The sequence below is a fragment of the Podarcis melisellensis genome (assembly GCF_964234715.1).
Source record: "Podarcis melisellensis genome assembly, chromosome: 6".
NCBI classification, from domain to species: Eukaryota; Metazoa; Chordata; class Lepidosauria; order Squamata; family Lacertidae; genus Podarcis; species Podarcis melisellensis.
The window spans coordinates 26775098-26796849 of record NC_138538.1 but is presented as its reverse complement, the minus strand read 5'-3'; the positions used below and the strand labels follow the sequence as shown (position 1 = coordinate 26796849).

The 21752-nt window shown below is 42.9% G+C and overlaps 1 protein-coding gene across 5 annotated transcripts in view; it reads left to right on the top strand.

Moving 5' to 3' along the window:
* The first annotated feature begins 17380 nt into the window (after nt 1-17380).
* Nucleotides 17381-21752, top strand: part of L3MBTL1 (L3MBTL histone methyl-lysine binding protein 1) — a 43610-nt gene continuing 39238 nt past the window's right edge. Inside the window, exons 1-3 of one of the 5 annotated variants that reach the window (XM_081916781.1) lie at nt 17381-17816; nt 18429-18520; nt 20051-20096. In XM_081916781.1, the coding sequence (XP_081772907.1) occupies nt 20089-20096 (8 nt within the window). In that variant the 5' untranslated portion in view covers nt 17381-17816; nt 18429-18520; nt 20051-20088. Of the gene's footprint in view, nt 17817-18428; nt 18521-19319; nt 19449-20050; nt 20097-21437; nt 21490-21752 lie in introns of those variants that run through there. The other 4 variants (XM_081916777.1, XM_081916778.1, XM_081916779.1 and 1 more) reach the window with 4 other exon arrangements.

The window sequence follows — 21752 nt, the reverse complement described above, 5'->3', positions numbered from 1 at the left end:
CATTATATCAGTCTAGTATTGATGAAACCTGGGCATGCGTTAATGGAAACAAGGCCATGTTCTGTTGATAGGCTTGACTCTGACACATTTGTTAATTTGTCTAACCCTCTCTTAAAGCTGTGCAAGGTGGCCATCACCACTTGGGGGACAAATGCCATACTTGGTTATGTGAAGGATTGCCTTTTGTCTCAATTGAATCTTCTGACATTCGGCTTTATTGGTGGCCTGGGGTTCTAGTATTATGGGAGCTATACTAGAACTATATATCGGAATAAAACTGCTTCTGCTGCCTCAGATAATTTCCCAGTACCTTGGAAGATCACAAGCAGGACATGAATAGGCTCATTGCTCCACACCAGGAAACCTCAATTTGTACAGACTGTCTAAAAATCCAGAACAGGCAATCACCACCTCTTGTGAATGCTGCATATTGTGGACACGCTGGCCTGCTTTGCATGCAACACTGCCAGTAGTCTTCAACTTTTTCAAGACCTGGGAGCAACCTTTAACCCAGACATGCATTTGGAGACCCATTTCTTAATGCCACTGTCCCATGACCTGGTTGGTTTCAAACCAACAAAAGAAGAACAATGTGCTAAACAGGGGTGGGGAATCTCAGCCAGAGGACCAGATCCATATCTCTCTTCTTTGTCAATGTTGTACCTGTACAATGTGAGCTAATGGATTGCTTTAAAGTAGTGAAGGGCCTCTATGGGAGCTCAGCAGATAAAAAGGTGGAACCCACAGATAACTTGCTGTAATCAATTCCAGTAGTCTTCTGGTTCTGTTTACTTGGGTCAAGGCTGTTCAGCTGCTGCAGCATCTGTTGAACTGAGAATTGCCCAGCTCACAGGTTTGAAGGTCTCCCTAAGTTTTGAACTAGTTCTGCAGATGGCTGCAGCCTTTGCTGTTCGACCTAGGAAGTGCCTCTTGTGAGATGAAAGGCAGGATTGGCATCCATCCAGCCCTCGCAATGGCTTCTCGGTTGGAAGAGGGCTGATCAGAAACTGGATCTTACTGGTCTTAGTCTGCTAACCCAGTTTTCCAGTCCTGATTTCTTCCAGATGTTTTGGACAACTCATCTAAAGGAGGAGTTATAGTCCAAAACAACTGGAGGACACCAGGTTGCAGAAGATTTATCTAATCACTGTGTCACATTGGCTGTGTGCATATACAGTGGTACCTCGGGTTAAGTACTTAATTCATTCCGGAGGTCTGTTCTTAACCTGAAACTAACCTGAAGCACACTTTAGCTAATGGGGCCTCCCGCTGCTGCTGTGCCGCTGCACGATTTCTGTTCTCATTCTGAAGCAAAGTTCTTAACCCGAGGTAATATTTCTGGGTTAGTGGAGTCTGTAACCTGAAGCGTCTGTAACCCGAGGTACCACTGTACATTCCTCACTTCTGATAGTTTTGAGGGTCTTTTTCAAAATCCAATACTTCCCTACAGAACATGGGGGTGCACAGTCTTTCTCTTCCTTGGTCCCTTCTGGCACACAGGATGTCCACATGCAGCATGAACACTCTACAAATGGGAAACTAATAGTTGGAAAAACTCTTCCCCCCCCATCAAATGCTTTCACATCTCTGAAGAACAGTTGTGATTGAGCTGGCATCGCATCCAGCACATGTAATTACTGCTTGCTTTATTAATCAAAGAGGAAAGGATAAAAGCATAGCAATTTGGCTTGCCATTAAGAACAGAATTCAGGAACGCTTAATAAGGATGCCCTTGAGGCTGGATTGTTATATCAATGTAAAGTTAATAAAATGGTATTCAGAATTAAAATAACAAATTGACTAATGCAGAAAGTCAACATTTCTGCATTACGACCCATTGTGTTACACTGTCTTGAGAGACAAGTGGAACTATGGTTCAGAATTAGAAATCTTTTTAATTAGCAGTCTTCAAAACTCTTCAGAGTGTATTGGAGGGGATTCTGTTTCAGGCTTCGTAAACTTTAGCTTCAGTCCACGAACTGTCCTAACCAGGAAGCATGAGGCTTGGTGTCCTGTGCGCCTTTTTTGGAAAACCAAGGAATAATCTGTCTTCCTCCAGCGGTGAAAGAAGTTCAGTGCTGGAGTGAGGAGAGAGCGGGATTGCATTGCATTTCCTTGCCCCATGCTTCTCAGCAGCACTTTCCACACCACACCAACTCAGTCTTCCTCTCCATACTCGCCTGGTTATCTTTATAAGCAGCTGTCCTTCCTTTCCTCTGGCAGCAGTGAGCTCTGCCTGATTGTGGGAGGTCAGCGACTGCCAGCGTAAATGAGGCACTGCTGCATTAACACGATAGCTGCAGCTGGCGAAGGGAATGGGCTGGTGTAGGACTGCCATCCCCTCCCTGTTCCTGCACTCATAGGGACACACAATGGCACACATTGTCCCAGGAGATGTGGCGGTGGCGGCAGCAGCAGCAGCAATGGCTATTTCTGAAGACTGGCGAAGAGGAAGAGGCACACACCCCTCTTCAAAATCCAACACAAAATGCTCTTACAATTTATGAAAAACCTATAGACCACAATCACATAAAAACATCAAGGCAGCACACAGCATAACTGTTCCAGTAAAGGCAACAAAAACATCAATAAATTTGGGTTGTTAAAAATGAATTCGCATTGCAAAGAATAAATGCACATCAACTGAGTAGCACAGTTTTAAGAAATGTCTAAAAGAAGGCATGAATGGTTCCTGTGGAATCTCTACAAGCAGTTCCACAGGACGGGACCGGCAACAGGGATCAGTTTCTAACAGGCCAATAAACCTTCAGGAGTGGGAGGAACCACAAGTCGTCAGAGGATCTCCGTGATCAAGACAGATGGTCCTGAAGGTGCTTTGCAACAATGTTCATGCAGGAACCTTGAACCTGGCCTAGTAGCAAATTGAATACACCTGCTGTTTTTTAACAATTCAATCTTTAATTCATCCAAGCTTAGACATTTGAACCTTGGCTGCAGCAAATCTTAAAATATTTTGATTCATCGACCAAACTGAAATCTGCGAGGCTGAATTCAGTGCATGAGCTCATGCAACTGAATGTCCCCTTCCTCTCCTTCCCCTTGCAGCCCTCGGTAACATCTGCCAAAGTCTGCTCTGGAAGACTGGGGCGGCAGGCCAGGAGCTGCAGAAGGAGGAAAGGAAGGAAGGAAGTCTTGTTTGCTCAATGTTGGTTTCCATCCTATGGTTGGTGTCACTAGCATTGGCAGACCTTGGGGTTGTCATAGTTCAGCAGTGCCCTGTGCAATGATAGGCAGTTACACCCACACCCTGAGTAGTTGTAAGGAAGATGGCAAGCAGATAACGCTGGCAGAGGGTTGGGCAGCTCCCTGTTTTCTCCATTTGCCCTAATGGGCCAGCCTACACTGCATCTGGTGCTGTTTTAATTCTGTGGTTGCACTTTAGGCAATTGATTTAGGCAAGGCACAGATACCCCCCCCACACACACACACTATTTATTTATTAATAAATGTTATGTCTCACTCTCTTAAATGAGCCCAGGGTGGCACACAGATATCCTAACTGATGTGCTGTTTAATACAAGTTAGTTAAATAAATATCCAGTTGTGCTGCAACTTGTAAAAGTATAGATTATAGCTTCCCCTCCCAATAACGCTGTGGATCACACTGTGTGTTTCCAAAGAGCTGTGACACCTGAAAACTGTTCCTTTGTCCCAAAGAGATTGCATTCTGGTCATCTTTCCCCTCGGCCCCCTTTCCTTTTGTGCCTGTGTTACACATATTTGGCTTTTCAGTAAATGCATGGCAGGCACAAGATGAGATGTTAACCATTATTACTCTAATTATCAGTGACATAGCATGTTAATGGTTTTTATCAACAGTGCAATAATTAAGTTTTATTGTATCTAAAGCTATTTGCATGCATATCCAGCAATATCTGCTGTAATTTACCAGTGAGGTTTAGATAAATGGGAAGGGTCCTCACTTTGCCCTAAAGCTGCATGAGGGAAACACAGTGAACGGAATACAAAAAGCACTGCAATATATTTAGACTTTAGATGATGGGAGTTCCATTGTATGCAGTTTTGTTTACCAATCATGTATGGCTATCATCATCTCCATAATGCAACAACAGCATTTCAAGGTCAAACCAATGAGCCAGCTATCCCGGTATTTTATACAGTGGTACCTCAGGTTACATACGCTTCAGGTTACAGACTCCGCTAACCCAGAAATATCACCTCAGGTTAAGAACTTTGCTTCACGATGAGAACAGAAATCATGCTCCGGCAACGTGACAGCGGCGGGAGGCCCCATTAGCTAAAGTGATGCTTCAGGTTAAGAACAGTTTCAGGTTAAGAATGAGCCTCCAGAACGAATTAAATACTTAACCCGAGGTACCACTGTATCTGGTTGGTTTAGTCTGACCCTTGAGTCAATTGGATTCCAGAATTCCCTGAGGAGTTCCCACCCCCTGATATTGATGGCATCCTGCACCCCTTGCATCTAAAATTCTTGCCATGTCAAAAGCTGAGGAACAATATGTTGGCCATGGCCAGTGCTTTTCTCAGGTATGTTCTCCCACAGCTTTCCAGTCCAAGTACTTGTGATTTAGTGACATTCTCAGGCAGATGGAGCCAGGAGGGTAAGTTACTAAAACACACATTGTATTCCACTACACACAGCGCTCAACCACTTGCCACAGAGTTAACTTTACATAGACTGCTGTGGCAGCTGTAAAAAGGTAAAGGGACCCCGTGACCGACTCTGGCGTTGCGGCGCTCATCTCACTTTATTGGCCAAGGGAGCCGGAGTACAGCTTCCGGGTCACATGACCAGCATGACTAAGCTACTTCTGGCGATCCAGAGCAGTGCACGGAAACGCCGTTTACCTTCCTGCAGGAGCAGTACCTATTTATCTACTTGCACTTTGACATGCTTTCAAACTGCTAGGTTGGAAGGAGCAGGGACCGAGGAACAGGAGCTCACCCCGTCATGGGGATTCGAACCGTCAACCTTCTGATCGGCAAGTCCTAGGCTCTATGGTTTAACCCACGGCGCCACCCGCTTCCCTTGTGGCAGCTGTAGTTGCCCTTAAATCTGTAAAGAGCCAGCCTAGTCAAGGTGCCGGGGATGGTGAACAGCCTGATGAAGTTTATGCTTGTCCACCATTTTGCAGACAAAGTTGCACAATCTCCTGCTTGCTGTGGAATCTCAAGGACGTGAGAACTTGGGGCTCTCAATGCTGTGTCTGGAAGTGACTCTGGACATTACCTAGAAGACTGAAAGAAAGAAAGTCACTCTCTTCCTCTTTTAATACTTCAAGGTGCTGTCCAAAGTGACAACTTTCCACCTCCCATGTGTGCTAACTGGCCCAAGCATCAAGAACCTGGACACTGATGTGTGTGGAGGGGAGCAAGTAGCTGCTACAGAATAGTGCTGTGCTGAAATCTGTTCTTTGATTTCTCAATCGTTTTCTTCCTCTGCTAAAGAGGCACCCAGTTTTCTGCCTCATTCTCATGTCACCTCGTTGCAAAGCAGCAGAGAGTGGTGTATATATTTCCAGTAAACATTTCTTCAGCCTCCTATCAAATGTGTTAATCCTGCTTTCAAATTAAATATAATGCTAGGGAGTTTCACAGGTGATGCTAAATATATGTATTTAATTTCTCACATTTGTGAATTAGAAAGTGCAGTTGATTTAAATACAAGCCTTTCACTTCGTATAGCCCATTTCATTCTGAAATGATGCATTCCAAAGCAGGGAACACTAGAATACATTACAAATGTATTGTGTAAAAGGGAGGACGGGGAGGAGGAGTCATGCACTTTTGTTGACAATCTTAAGATCATCGACTCATAGAATTATAGAGTTGGGAATGAACTCTGGGGGCGTCTAGTCCAACCCCCTGCAATGCAGGAATCTCAACACATGGTCTCCCATCGAATTTGAAAGCATACCTGCTTTGTTTTATAAATGTCATCAATAATAGTAGATCTTTTGGGCATGATTTGATACTATCATGAGGGCTGGGGATATACGATGAGAAGACCTGGTCGGGTGTTTTTCAGGACCACTCAAATGATTACAGTCCTAGCAGGGAAAGGATGATAGCAAGCAATTGCTATCTTCCTGCCTTCCTTTACATTGGGATCAGTGTGGAGTGCTGCAAGACCCCATCTTGTTCCCCCTACAATTCAATGTACAGTCGTATCTTGGAAGTCAAACAAAATCTGTTCTGGAAGTCCATTCGACTTCCAAAACATTCAGAAACCAAAGCGCAGCTTCCAGTTGGCTGTAAGAAACTCCTGCAGCCAATCAGAAGCCGCGGAAGCCATACCAGACATTCAGCTTCCAAAAATCGTTCAAAAACGGGAACACTCACTTCCAGGATTCGATCATTTGGGAGTCATTTTGTTTGGGAGCCAAGACATTTGAGATCCAAGGTATGGCTGTATATTATCTGGCTGTTGGATAACACTGCAAAAAAAGGGGGAGGTCCAGTGTTACTGTTTTCTGATAGCACTAAAAACTTCATTATAGCTTTTTACCCAAAACAAGGCTTGGACCCAGCTACCCAATGACTGGGTACAGATGATCCAGTTAATGCTGAATATGGACAATAATAAAGGAAGCCCTTTTGAACTGGGAAAAATAGTGACTCCTGTTAGTGACAGAGTACTGGCTTCTTAAATTTGAAATATTCCTGGATCCATTGCAATAATACCTGAGACTCCAAGATATATCAGAGTCTCTTTGAACGTGCTAAAGAAACCATGAGAAAGAGAGTGGGTTTATGGTTTCTCTCCCATCTCCTGAAGTTCAATGGCGGTAGGGGAGAATGATACAGGGAAGTTTTTAATGTGTGATGTTTTAATGTATTTTTAATCTTTGTTGGAAGCTGCCCAGAGTGGCTGGGGAAACCCAGCCAGATGGGCGGGGTACAAATAAATTATTATTATTATTATTATTATTATTATTATTATTATTATTATTATTATTATTATTACATAGTTGCTCCCCACTGTGAGGTGTATATTTTCTTCTGAAACTGGGTGGATGCATTTCTTTTCCCTTTCGATGAGAGGCAGAAAGAGGAATTGTGAAGCACTATTGCCTTTGCATTCGCTGCAATATCTGAAGTGGTTGGTTATCAACTTGAAGCTCTTTTCAAATCCATTTGTGGGGAAAGCTATGATTTTGTTGTAGGATTCAGACTAACAATTGTATTTCAACAAGATTACACTTCAAAACATTGGGCATAGTTATTGTAACGTGCTTGATATAAAAGCTCCAAATGGTGAAGGAAGCAGCAGTCCCAACAAAAGTGCATTTAACCAGGGTCTCCATGGGCTTTCTATTGTCTTCTAGGCTACTTTGGATCTGTGAGTGCTGCTTCCACATGGCAGCCGGTGGTGGACTTGGGGCTGCTCATGCATGCATCTTTTGTGCACCATTTCACATGACAACATCCTCATCAAAATGACATCCTATATTATGTTCCCATTTGATTCAGCTTTACCATTTCTGCAGAAAATCCAGTATGGGGGGAGGGAAAAGGCTCACAAGAAAAGTAAATCTGGATTGAAGTGAGAAGGGGAGCAGGGATATGGCATTTTGATGAGGGTGAAGTCATGTAAAACTTGTGTGGATGAGCATCGAGGAGTCCACAATAAGCTGTTATGTGGAAGCAGCACCCATAGAGCAAAATGAGCACCTTGAATTGTGCCTGGAAAGAAATATGAAGTCCATAATAAGCTGCCAAGTAGAAGCACTCTATTTCCCAGGCATCCTCTCCCACAGCCAGGATTGACTTTAAGGTTGAGGGGGCCCATCCCAGGGGACTACAAGGTGTGTTTTTTTACCCACAATCTTACAGAACATCAGAACTGTGTAAATTTCCACAGAGGCAGCCATGTTGTTGGAGAAACAACAAAGAGTCTGATGGCACCTTAATGACTATGGTTCAGAATGGGGGTGATGGTCCACTTCATCAGCTACATTAAGTGCAAGTCCTGCTATATAAACACAATGCATTTTCAGGAAATCTTCTTTTAGGCAAACGTTTGCATAAAAATGAGGCAATTTCCCCTTTTTTTTCCTATGGAGAAATTTCTAATGCATTCCTGACCATAGAATTTTGACCCCAGAATGACAAAAGAACACAGGGAAAATCCAGGAAAACCTCTGAAACCTGGCAAAAGGCAATCAATTATTTGTCTGACCTCTCCCTCTTTCCCCCTCCACCCCACCATGGTTTCTGGCAAAATGGCTGCCGTAAACCAGCAAAGCACAAAAAAGTAAACCTTGTTTTAGGCTGCTTATTTGCTTACAGTACTAGAAGCAGGTCTGGCTGTTTGGATATCTGAATCTGTGGTGTGTATATCAAGATTTGGATACTCATTTTGTGTGTTTGGATAAGTTGATTTTTGTATAACAAGCGCTTGGGTGTAAGTATGCACACACACAAATTGTTGAAAGAGGGATTATAAACAGTGAGGCCAGAGAGAAAACATTTTCTTTCTCTCTGACCTCACTGGTTCATAATCCCTGGTAAGTAATTGATTGTGTGTGTGTGTGTGTGTGTGAGAGAGAGAGAGAGAGAGAGAGAGAGAGAGAGAGAGAGAGAGAGAGAGAGAGAGAGAGAGACTTCTGTGACTCAGAACAATACTTCCCACATCCAAAGAAGTGTACTGTATACTGTTTTAGTATTCTAATAACTGTATTAGTCTTTAAGGCACCACTAGTCTCTTTGCTCTTCTGCTGCAACTGATGAACAGACCTAACTGCTCTGGAAACTGCTAGAAACGAAGGTGGATAATCTTAGATAACAAATGGCAACAATAAAAAATGAAGCAGTGGACAAGATTCAATATAAAACAGCAGTTAAAACAAAGCAATGAGCAGTGACAGCAAGAAAGATCCACGTTCCCACAAAATTCAGTGAGCAAGATGGTTAGCCTGACATCTAGAGGATGTCACTGATAGCATAGAAATATAATGTGAGGTGTGGTTATTCTGTCTCTCACAGCTACCTACCATTTAAATTATGGACTGGTCATTTCTTCGTCAGAGGGCAAACAGGCAAATTTAGCAGGGGATCAAATATAGTACTTTCCCCCCTCACTGTATATGTTGGGCGTGAGGAATCTTTCCGAGCCTGAGAGCTGCATTTCCTTGTGGGCTACTTTCTGAGGGTCATAGGCCACAGTGACAGACAGGGCAGGTAGCAAAGGTGAGTGGAGTGATTATTGTAGTTTTTACCTTCATACCATAGTCTACCTACCTAGAATCCTTTCTACATCCATCCAGACAAGGAAAAGGCATTGTAAGAGTTCAAGGGCTCATTCCAGTCCAGTACAAATGTTTAAGGTGTGAAGCATGGTGAGTGAGAGGTGTGGTCCCTGAGGGAATATTATTTTTATTGGCTTGTTTTTGTTATTTTGTTATGTATTCTGCGTTTTTATACTATAAGCCACCCTGTAATTTGTGGATAAAGGGTGGTACAGGAACTTAATAAATAAAATAAAAAATAAAGAGTTCCATGGGCCAGATAGAGAGGCCTGGAGGGCCACATTTGGCCCCTGAGCTGCCTCATTCCTGCAGTAAGCCATCTCATATTGATAGCAAACTTTAAGTGCTGAGGGTTGTATCCAACTACATTTTTTTTGGAGTAGTGTTCCCTTTGAAATGAATGAACCTAACAAGGAATATTCGGTGTTATGTTGGAGGGAATGCCAGGAAATGGAATTATGTTCACATGTAGTAGGGGTGTAAATATGTAAAAAAAATAAAAATGGCAATGGGCGTTTAAGGAGATAACAGAAATCACTGGGTTAAAGCTGACCAAAAGTCCAGAGGTAGCATTATTATCAATTTATGATGGGGTGGAGGTTCACAGGCTATGAAGGACTTGCTCACAAATTTAATGACAGCTGCATGAATTATTATAGCTAGGAAGTGGAAGGGGCAAGCAGAATATAAAATGGAAGAATGGTATAAAGAGGTGCGGGATGGTGCTGGAGGAGACTCTTGAGAGTCCCATGGACTGCAAGAAGATCAAACCTATCTATTCTTAAGGAAATCAGCCCTCAGTGCTCATTGGAAGGACAGATCGTGAAGCTGAGGCTCCAGTACTTTGGCCACCTCATGAGAAGAGAAGGCTCCCTGGAAAAGACCCTGATGTTGGGGAGGATGGAGGGCACAAGGAGAAGGAGAAGACAGAGGACGAGATGGTTGGACAGTGTTCTCGAAGCTACGAACATGAGTTTGACCAAACTGTGGGAGGCAGTGGAAGACAGGAGTGCCTGGCGTGCTCTGGCCCATGGGGTCATGAAGAGTCAGACACAACTAAACAACAACAACAATATGCACCATTAAGGTAACACAGGGAACATGCAGGAGAAATTATTTTGAGGAGATATGGAGGGTGTTTGTAGAATTTGTACCGTTAAAATGGAAAGGGGTCAAACCATTGCAAGAGGTATTGAAATTTTGGGAGGTTGGATAGTTATAATGGAATGGTCTCGGTGGTGGGGTGCACATTTTGATTCTTATTTATTTATGATGATTACTTTGTCAAAAAAAAATTAAAAAGAAAAGAAATGAATGAACCTAAGTTAGTCCATGTCAATGAATTTCAATCGGTCTACTCTGAGTAGGACTAACATTGGTTATAGCCCCAAGTAGGACAAAAGATTCCCACATTGCAGGAGTTGGAATAGATGACCGTTGTGGTCCCTTCCAGCTCTATAATTCTATTATTCTAACCCTGAGTAATGATTGCTGTATAAGCAAGTATCGGTTATGGCTGGGGAACCTCCATGTTATGTAGCAGTGGGGGGTGGAGACCCACTCCAGCGGTCCAGGTGCGTTCATATAGAGAGAGGCGATCTTTGAGGTATTAGATATAGAACTGGAGTCCTTCTGCACCAGGGGTCAGCAACCTTTTTCAGCTGTGGGCCAGTCCACCGTCCCTCAGACCATGTGGTGGGGAAAACTATATAGTGGTACCTCTGGTTATGTACTTAATTCGTTCCGGAGGTCCGTTCTTAACTTGAAACTGTTCTTAACCTGAAACACCATTTTAGCTAATGGGGCCTCCCGCTGCTGCCACCGAGTGATTTCTGTTCTCATCCTGAAGCAAAGTTCTTAACCCAAGGTACTATTTCTGGGTTAGCGGAGTCTGTAACCTGAAGCGTTTGTAACTTGAAGCGTATGTAACCCGAGGTACCACTGTAATTTGGAGGGGGGGGATGAACAAATTCCTATGCCCCACAAATAACCCAGAGAGGCATTTTAAATAAAAGGACACATTCTACTCATGTAAAAACACACTGGTTCCCGGATTGTCTGCGGGCCAGATTTAGAAGGCAATTGGGCCAGATCCGCCCCCCCCCCCAGCCTTAGGTTGCCTAGCGCTGTTCTGCATCATAATTTGCCACTTGAATAGGCAGGAATCCTAGGTTCCCTCTTCCTGAAGATTCACCAAAGCTGAACCATCTGCACCTTCTAGAAGCATTTCAAGACATCTTTGCTTTTGAGCTGACTTTGAGTGGCTGAGCCTGCACAGAGGAGGGCTGATAAGGAGGAAGAGGAGGAACACTTTTCCCATAGCTTTTCCTCCAAGTTGCTCATGGGTGATGCCTGTAGTTAGATAAGGAGGAAATAACAGAACTGGAAGGACATGACAACAGGTTTGGATGGCATGCTTATCTATGGTATGGAAAGGCAAAAATACATAAAGGGTTCTACAATCACATAATAAGGAGATCATTGTTCAAAGTTTGGGGGAAAATATAAAGAATTACTAGAATATAAGACACCTTGGTGGCTATCACCTATTGAGGCATTGTCACTTAAAACATTGGGGGGAAAGGGAGAATGGCCAACATATAGAGAATTATTGGTAGAACAGGAGGGAAAACTAAAACTGAAAGAATATGAAGAAATAAAAGAACATCTTCAAAGTTGGTTGCACCATAGACAGCTAAAGGATATTTTCAAAGAGGATAATAAGAAAGGTTTTTCATATTCGGTTTCCAAATTCCAAGAGGAAGTGATAGAAGAAAATTCTAAATTATTAAAAAAGCATACAATATGCTTTTGGAATGGGAAACTAAAGACAAAGAAGTAAAGTCGGTGATGATAAAATGGGCACAAGATATAGGCCACAATAGACAATTTGAAGACTGGACAAAACTATGGAAAGTAAATTTGAAATTTAAGGACTGTATATTGCTGAGAGAGAATTACATGAAGATGATTTATAGATAGTATATGTCACCAGTCAAATTAGCAAAAATGTATAAAAATGAAAAGAAGGAGTGTTGGAGGTGTGAGGCTGAAGGTACTTTTTCTCATATGGGGTGGGATTGTAAAAATGTAAAAATATATTGGGAAATGATACACAATGAATTGAAGAAAATGTTGAAAATGACATTTGTTAAACAACCAGAAGCCTTCCTGTTAGGTATTTTAGGTCAAGATCTGCTGAAAGATAAAAGGACATTCTTTATGTATGTTACTACAGTGGTGAGAATTCTGATAGCACAAAACTGGAAGACTGGAGAAATTCCAACAAAAGAACAACGGCAAGAGAAATTGATGAATTATGCAGAACTAGCAAAACTGACGGATAGACTACAGGAAAAGCACAACAGTGACTTTGAAAAAGAGTTGGAACCTTTTATAATATATTTGCAGAAACAAAGAAAGAACATTGACTTGATGGCAGGATTTAAATAAACACTCACATCTTTATTAACATAAAACATTTAAAATCATGATATAGTGGATGATATAGTGGATTTTTAAAAACAGCAGTATGTAATAAGAAGCTGAGGGAAGCCTGGGAGGGAAGGGGTGAAGAGGTGTAATATATATGTTATTGATATGAGATGTATGTAATGATAGAAAAGAAAGTGAATAAAATTTTATTTTATTTTAAAAAGGGTGATGACTGTGATTGCTCTCTTCCCTCCATTTTAGTTTTGTATATGTTTAAAAATAAAATACAGGCATTTATGAGTTTGTGAAGAGTCACCTGCCTGAAGCCTTGGGGGATGAAGCAGACTGCAAATTTAAATAAACACAAAACCTGTTACCTATCTAGGTGTTAGGTCTATGTTACCACAACGTAGAATTTTGTATATATATATTTAACTGCACAGTTGTTATAGCAACCCAAGTTCCACACCAATGCAATCAAATTCCAAAATAATGTGATATGATTAAAAATTGACACTGCAGTCCTGAAGAACAAGTATATTGTGTCGTTATGGAAACTGGGACAGCTAAAACTCTACATGCACACATACATACATTTAAAGCTGAAAAATCCAGGGGTGGGGAAGGAGAGAAGAGACTCTCAAAAAATCAGAAATAGGGACTGCTGTTCTTTTGAAGGTGTAACAACAACAAAAATCACTCAAGATTAGCAAACTGGCTGTCTTCCGGTTAATCTATTTATCCTGAATAACAGACAATTTTAGGCAGGGGTGGACTTTGGTAATCTTTCATAATAAGGTGCCCTGTGTGAGGCCAAAATTTGGCGCCCTAAAGGTTATTTGCTGTTGCTGCTGTGTGTGAGTGTGTTTTAGAAAGAGATGGATAAATCACTGTATTCTCAGCCCATGTCACTTTCCCATATGTTCACTCATAATTCCACATTAATCTGATATATAGGTTTAAAAATTTGATTTAAATGCAGTTTTAAAATAGTTACTTAAAAGTATTTAAATCCTTTTTTTTCTTTTTTCTTTTTTTTGAAAATATGAATTTCCAAAAGTATTTTCTCTCAAGATGCACATTTTTATGTGTGTTGGTATTGTATGTGGGCAGGGAACGAACAATTTTGCTGAATACACCTTTTTTTAAAAAAACAACATTTTGGCCAAAGTGCCCTTTTAATTTAATCATTTTTACATTATGACTTAAAGCTTTTTAAAGGGTTTAAGGAACATCAGAATCAGAATATGGGGATAAACATGGTGCTAAAATTATGCTAACTGATGAGACTGGAAAAGGCAGCATGCTTATTTATATCAGTTTTAAATTTGGGCTAAAACACTTTTAGTGCTATTGTGTGACTATATTTTATTGTGTGTGACTATATTGTGTGAGGATATATTTTAGCACAAATGAAAACATGTTGATAAAATTATGCCACTTGGAAAAATAATAGTGAAGGTGCAGTGAAACAGATTCATGACGACAGGGTCACCACTCTTGTCCCCAAACAGGTCACTGCACGCATAAAAATCACACCTCTTTAAAAATAAAATAAAAATAAAAATGGAAGAATAGTATGAAGGCTATTAAGGGGAGCTTGCACTTCAGTTCCACACTTTCAGCAGCAACAACAATTGGAGTATCTGCAGTTTGGAAAAAAGTAGAAGCGCGGAGAAAACACACAAGGTTAACAGTCTGATGATGATGCTACACAATGCCGGCCCTACCATTAGGCAGAATGAAGTGACTGCTTGAGGCAGCAATTGCTGGAAGGGTGGCAAGGTGTTGGTGTCCTTCCATGGTCTGCTTTGTGAACCCCAGAGCTGGCCTGCTGCTTTCAGAATTGCCTTCTGGTTAATAGGGATAGGGGAGAGATTTGATTCATTTCACATTTTAGGTGAACCCCTCTAATTTGCACTTTCTGAAACCATACGTGAACTGGAACAGAGACATCCTTCCAAATTTACATTTCTCTGAATTTTGCAATGCAGCTCTCTATATCAGGGGTCAGCAAACTTTTTCATTAGGGGGCCGGTCCACTGTCCCTCAGACCTTGTGGGGGGCCGGACTATATTTTGAAAAAAATAATGAATGAATTCCTATGCCCCACAAATAACCCAGATATGCATTTTAAATAAAAGCACACATTCTACTCATGTAAAAACACGCTGATTCCCAGACCGTCCTTGGGCTGGATTTAGAAGGCAATTGGGCCAGATCCGCCCCCGGGACTTAGTTTGCCTACCCATGCTCTATATGTTAGAGTGAAATATGAGGATAACATACAAAAATACATTATGTCAGGGGGAATTGCATACAAAATGTGCATAATAGGAGAAATCTGTAATAAAATGCTGATGTATCCAACTGTATTGGATTTAAATATAGTTTTAAAATATTTACCAAAAAGTATTTAAATCCAAAATGAGAAACTGAGAAAAAAACAAAATTGACACCCCATCCCTACATGAGTGTAATATGGCATTCGCGTCCTGGAAAAAGAAGGACATAATGGCGACCCTGTTGTTGAGCATTCATTCTGACTTGCTTGCAACAAGGTTAAACAATGTTGCATCCTGCAAATGTGCCCCCACACTTCTTTCCATCATTTTGGAGTATCAGAGCAGGTGCTTCTAGACGGTCACTATTTTGGGGTGGGAATCAGTCACACACCTGCAAATTCAGGCTGCACATTTACAGTTCATTGACACAACAAACCTGGTTCCCCCCTCCCCCAAATTGGATTTTGCTGGTTGCTTCTGAATAACCCATATATTGAGCTTTGTTTGCAAAGAGATTAGATGACGTCAGCTGTTCCTTGCAAAAAGTCCAATCTTTTGGAGAAGCGGATTTGTTGCGCAAGACCTCCAAAACCAACTTTAATTGCCCAACTTAATTTGCAGGCATGTAATTGAATCCTAACCTCAGAAACAGAGATTGTCTGGAAGCAGCCTATACCAGACATGTAGAACGTTGCCATATTTTAACCTAATGTTTAGCTTATTGTTGGTTTCGATTATTTTTTGAATGTTTTAAATTGTTCTTTTTGCTTTTTTAAATTGACAATTATATTGTTTTATTCCTTTTGTAAATCAAGTGGTATATAAATATTGTAAAACAAACTACTAATCCCTTAAAGCCAATTCGAATCATGTTCTTTCCCTCAAAGAATTATGGGTGCTGTAGTTTACCCTTCACAGATTTATGAATCCCAGCAACCCTTAACAAGCCAAAAGGCTCAGACGTCTCTGAGCAGGGAAAATGGGCTAGGAATAGGCTTTAAAGGTATAGCGCAGGGGTCAGCAACCTTTTTCAGCCATAGGCCGGTCCACTGTCCCTCAGACCATGTGGTGGGCCGGACTATATTTTTTTGGGGGGGGGATGAACAAATTCCTATGCCACACAAATAACCCAGAGATGCATTTTAAATAAGAGGACACATTCTTCTCAGGTAAAAACACGCTGATTCCCGGACCGTCCATGGGCCAGATTGAGAAGGTGATTGGGCCCGATCCGGCCCCCAGGACTTAGGTTGCCTACCCCTGGTATAGCGTGTGCACAGTGGTGCTTCTGGCTGGACCCTTTCACAAAGGATCGCCATACAAGCTTCATCTTCACAGCCAACACGTGTACACGTGTTACATATACAAGGGTGTCTCAAGTTTCAGTGGTGCCTGTGTGACGCTCAAAATCGGTGCACCAATTGTTTCTCCCACTCCATTCTAAACCATAGTTGGGGTGTTCCCTGATGTACTGCCCACAGACCCTCCAAGTGTCCCTATTTTCCAGGGAGAGAAGCCATCCTGGTTTCTGATTTGATCTTGGAATTTCCTGCTTTTCCTTAAAGTAAAGGTAAAGGGACCCCTGACCATTAGGTCCAGTCGTGGCTGACTCTGGGGTTGCAGCGCTCATCTCGCTTTACTGGCAGAGGGAGCCGACGTACAGCTTCCGGGTCATGTGGCCAGCATGACTAAGCCGCTTCTGGAGAACCAGAGCAGCGCACGGAAATGCCGTTTACCTTCCTGCCTATTTATCTACTTGCACTTTGACGTGCTTTTGAACTGCTAGGTTGGCGGGAGCAGGGACCGAGCACCCGTCACGGGGATTCGAACAGCCGACCTTCTGATTGGCAAGTCCTAGGCTCTGTGGTTTAACCCACAGCTTTCATTGGAGAAATGTTGGAGGGTATGGACTTATCCAATCTCCGAGCCATCAGAAGGCAGCCCTGTATAGGGAAGTTTTATATATATGTTTAATGTTTTATTATAGAGTGGTACCTCGGGTTAAGAACTTAATTAGTTCGGGTAGTCTGTTCTTAACCTGAAACTGTTCTTAACCTGAAGCACCACTTTAGCTAATGGGGCCTACCGCTGCCGCTGCGCCGCCAGAACATGATTTCTGTTCTCATCCTGAAGCAAAGTTCTTAACCCGAGGTACTATTTCTGGGTTAGTGGAGTCTGTAACCTGAAGTGTATGTAACCTGAAGCGTATGTAACCCGAGGTATCACTGTATCTGTGGAAGCCACTCAGAGTGGCTGGAGCAACCCAGTCAGATGGGTAGGGTGTAAACAGCAAAATTGTTGTTGTTTTTGTTAAATAGGGCGTCCCTATTTTCATCAGTGAAATGTTTGACGTTCCTATTTTCATCCGATACATGTTGGCGGAGACGTGCGTAGTGCGGCCGCGCTCCCTTAAATCCGCCTCTGCCCGACGCAGCGGACGGACCCAAAACCAAACGCCCCTGCATTTCTCTGCTGTGCTGGAAACGGTCCTCCTTGCCGAGCGGGCAGCCGGCTCGTGGCTCCATGGAACGGGTTTCTCTCCGCTCTCGTTTACACCAGCGCCCTCGAAAACGGATCTAGCTGCTTCCGCGCCTCCCACATCAGCCCACCCCCTCGCTCTCGACAGGTTTCCAGAATGCGCCTCCTCCTGCGATGCAACCGGGGCGGACGAGCCCTTAAAACACAATCCGGGGGGCCGGATTTTGGTAGGGTGGCGGCGGCAGGCAGGGGCTGGATGCGGTAAAAAGCGGAGGGACTGAGCCCTGAAAACGGGGGAGGAGGGGGTGCCTTGCGCACTTCCAAGGACCGGGATCCTCCAGGAACCAGGCGACGTTTGCGCAGCGTAAGGAGCTGGCCATCTTCAACCCAGGGAGGGTGGAATTGGGAAGCTCAGTTAGGAGGGGGGGGGGGGAGAAGGAGGGAGAGAAGACAAGCCAGGATCATTTAGATACAGCAGTTAAAATAAATAAAGAAACCCCTTCGCCTCCCTCCGACCCCAATGCAGAAAGAGAGACACCTATAATTTGGTGCATGCATGACACTAAAATCTGGATGCGTTGACAGGATGCTTCAAAAAACAAAACAAAAAACCCAAGCACGTAAACACACTCAAAAAGGAAAAACGGTGTTTTCATTTTATTTGAGATACAGCGAAGGGGGGAGGGATGTGGATGTGCATCGGAGGAAAACCTCCCCAGCACGGTCGCATCAGCATAGAAAGCCTGCTTGCTGTACAGGGTGGGAAAAAGACGAGTTACTAGTTGGGTTAATATTATATTTCTATGAAAATGGGGATTGCAGCGTGGATAATGCTCGGCTCCTTCTCTCCCGCCCCCTCCACTCTCCCTCTCTCTCCCTCTCTCTCTCTCTCTCTCTCTCTCTCTCTCTCTCTCTCTCTCTCTGTATATTAAATATGCTTTGCTTGTCAATTTCATCGCCCTGTGCATTTCTGCAGGGAAGGCAGCCCCGCCCCCTGTGCGCGCAGGCGCGGCCAGCCTGAGGTTCCCGCAGGCTCAGCATTCAGTGACCACAGGCTGATGATTGTAGGTAAGGAATCAGATAAGAAAGTAATTTATAAACCTCTTTAAATCATCAAAATGCAGCTCGGTAAAGGTCCGCCGCGTGCTCTGCAGACCTTTTGCTCCGCTTTGCATGCAATGCATCGATTCGAAATTGTGGTGCCTGCCTGCTATTTTTTATTTTTTTTGCAAGTGGATATGCCAGCATTTTGATTTTCTCCCCTTCTTCTTCCTCCCACCACCCCACTCGAGTGGGGACCGCGAATTCATTTCAGTTGCATTTGCTTTTTGCAAGGAACAATGTAGTTAAAACTAAAGGGGGGGGGGGAATCTGCAAGATTGGCAGAGACAGAGAGAGAGAAGGCGGGAGGGGGAACAGAGGGGGAAAAGCACCCCAAGACTTAGTGGCCGGGTTTGTTGCAAAATTGGGCTGTGCAAAATTCTGGGGCGCTTTTTCCATATTGCAGTTTCCATGTTTTACACGCGGGGAATGATAATTTGAAGCCCCTCTCCCATAAATACGACATAAAAGAGTTGGGATGAAGCTATGCAGAAAGGGGGGGGCGAGGGGAGGGGAGATGAGATGTGGGCAATGATTTTGTAAGGGAGGGAGAGAAAAGGGGTCGTTTTCACAAACTTTCTCCTTCGAGTAATTTCATGCCTTGCCTCTCTTTCCAATAAAGGGGATCTCTGTCTGTTCAACAGAATAAAAAGAGGGAGAATTCCGCCATTTTGATGTTTTTTTAAAAGTACAGTAAAGACTTTGACGGGTTTGTAGTAGCCGCCCTTTGCTGGAGACCAGAGAGAGGGACCCAACTCAAGCTTTGCCTGTGTGTGCAGCGAGGTCTTTCTCCTTTTCATTTTAAGGTGGGGGGAGCCTCCCTTTCACCTCTTGGAAGATTGGGATTCTGATGCATGAAAGTGAATATTTGCTGAGAACAATTTCTGCAACCCAGGTACTTTATTATGGGGGCGCACAGGCAGTACCAATAGCATCTCCCTTGAGGTCTGAGCTGCCTTGGAAGTATTGGCCCAAGTTTTTTGGTTTTTTTGTCTGTGTTTCATTTGTGGTTTTAATTCTGGAAGTGTGCATGGGCTATTACCATATTCCCTCCAGCACATGGGCCCATTTTGTCCTGCCAGTTTAAACGTGTGGGTTTCAACACACCTGACTCCATCATCCATCTCTTAACAATAATAAAGGGTCCCCAGGAATTTCTACGCCCCTTTCTCCCACCCCTATCCTGCCCCCTTCTGTTTTACTCCCCATTGGTTTGATCTTGAAGGAAGTGGTTTGGGGTTTTGTGTGAAGTACATCACACTGGAAACATTTTTATGAACTGCTTGTTAAATAGCAATGAGGTGTGATCATCTTGCTGTTTGCGAAAGTCGAGAGGAGAAGCATGCTTTTGTGTAGAATCGGTGATTTCGGTTGCTTGTTTGAATGGTCTTGGACGAGGCTTCCTTTTAATTAACCACTCACGCTTGCAGAATGCTACTAATGATAGTGTAGTGCTAATTGCTAATCCTTAACGTTGGAACTTTATATTATTAATAGAGATCACAGCCACAGTGGCTGTAGAATTGAGCAGCTAGATGATAAGGTAAGATTAGCACCTGTTATTGAAACTTACTCAAAATGCTTAACACTGAAAATAATTCTGATGGCAATGTCATAGATGTGATAAGGAGCCAGGCGTTTGTAGCAGTCAGTTTATGGCTTATGCAACACATGATCTGCCACAGTTTAGGTATTACAAAAGACCATTACCTAGAAATAACAAGATTTTCCCGCTTTCGCTCCAAAATCGTGGTATTTTCTCTTCTGTTGCCTTATGAGTCCTCTGTTAAGGAGAGCGCTAGAAATGGAAATGGCCGTGATGATTGTTTAATAGCTGGGAATTGTGTTTTCAAATTATATAATAAAACCATCATCAATCACAAGAGTGGATAAAGTGCCTGATTGGACCATTTTATTGCAATGACATTTAATGGCATTTTATGTGCCCACAACACACTACAGGCAGTCTTGGGAAATGGCGTAAATGCCCTTCTTGTCGTTTATTGGATTTTTATTTTACTACTAATTCTCGAACGTGGGGTGTGTCTTTGGAAAATCAAGTATTAATGGGCATTGCACAACTATTTCCAAGCACTACATATTCTTGAGGTATCTGGATTTGTTTTTGTTTGCTTTCCCCCCACGTGGAGAGCTTTGATGTGTATCTATGCGGCTGGTGATGTTCAGAGTTGCTGCTCATTGAATAAACATGCAAGGATGTATTATTCCCCCTCAACTTTTGCATTGTTCGTAAAGGGAGATTTCAGGGCTCCATCTCCTTTCCGTGGCTTACGTCAGTGATGTCTGAAGACTGAGCTACTGATTCCTTTTGTTTGAATTCCTTTTAAATTGCTGGTTGTTTATCTCAGTTTATAGCCCATCATAGCCCACCAGCTCAGGGTGGATTACCATGTAGTGCAATATAAACAGAATTCCATTGTACAGAGGCTTATGGTCCAGAACCTGGGTATGAAATTGATAACCTAAAACCTTGTCCATTTTTTACAGACTACTGGTAGAAATGTGGAGTAAAATAGTGGGTTTTCCCTCACCCTATTTTAGATCTGGGAATCACTTTCCATTTTAATCTATCACAGCAGTTCCAGTTCTAACTTTGTATGCAACTTTATGCTTACAGAGTTCCTTCCTTCCTTCCTTTCTTCTGATGTTGTGCCATCAATATACTGTACTTAGCATGGTGCAAAGTAGAAAAGGACAGGACTTTGTCATTTGGAGTTTACAATCTAAAAATTGTCTGAGGGAAGACAACAGAAGATGAGGAGGGAACTGAAGCTGGGGTAATCAGGAGATGAATATGCATTTATACTACTTAACACATACTTCAACTCCATTTCAGTAGGGCCTCAGCCACTTAGGGATGATGGGAGTTGTATTCCAGCAACGTCTAGAGGATGCCAGCTGCTCCATCCTTGCAGGTGGGGAAAAGGATTGTTCTTCCCTTTCTGTTCATTTTTCTCATTTTCCCACTTTCTCTGACAAAACCAGTGGTGGTAGCTTGACACTTCCACCCTGTCAGATCTTTTGCTTATGATTTTTTATTTTTGCTTTTACAGTGGTACCTCGGGTTAAATACTTTATTCATTCCGGTCCGTTCTTAACCTGAAACTGTTCTTAACCTGAAGCACCACTTTAGCTAAGGGGGCCTCCTGCTGCCGCCGCACCACCGGAGCACGTTTCT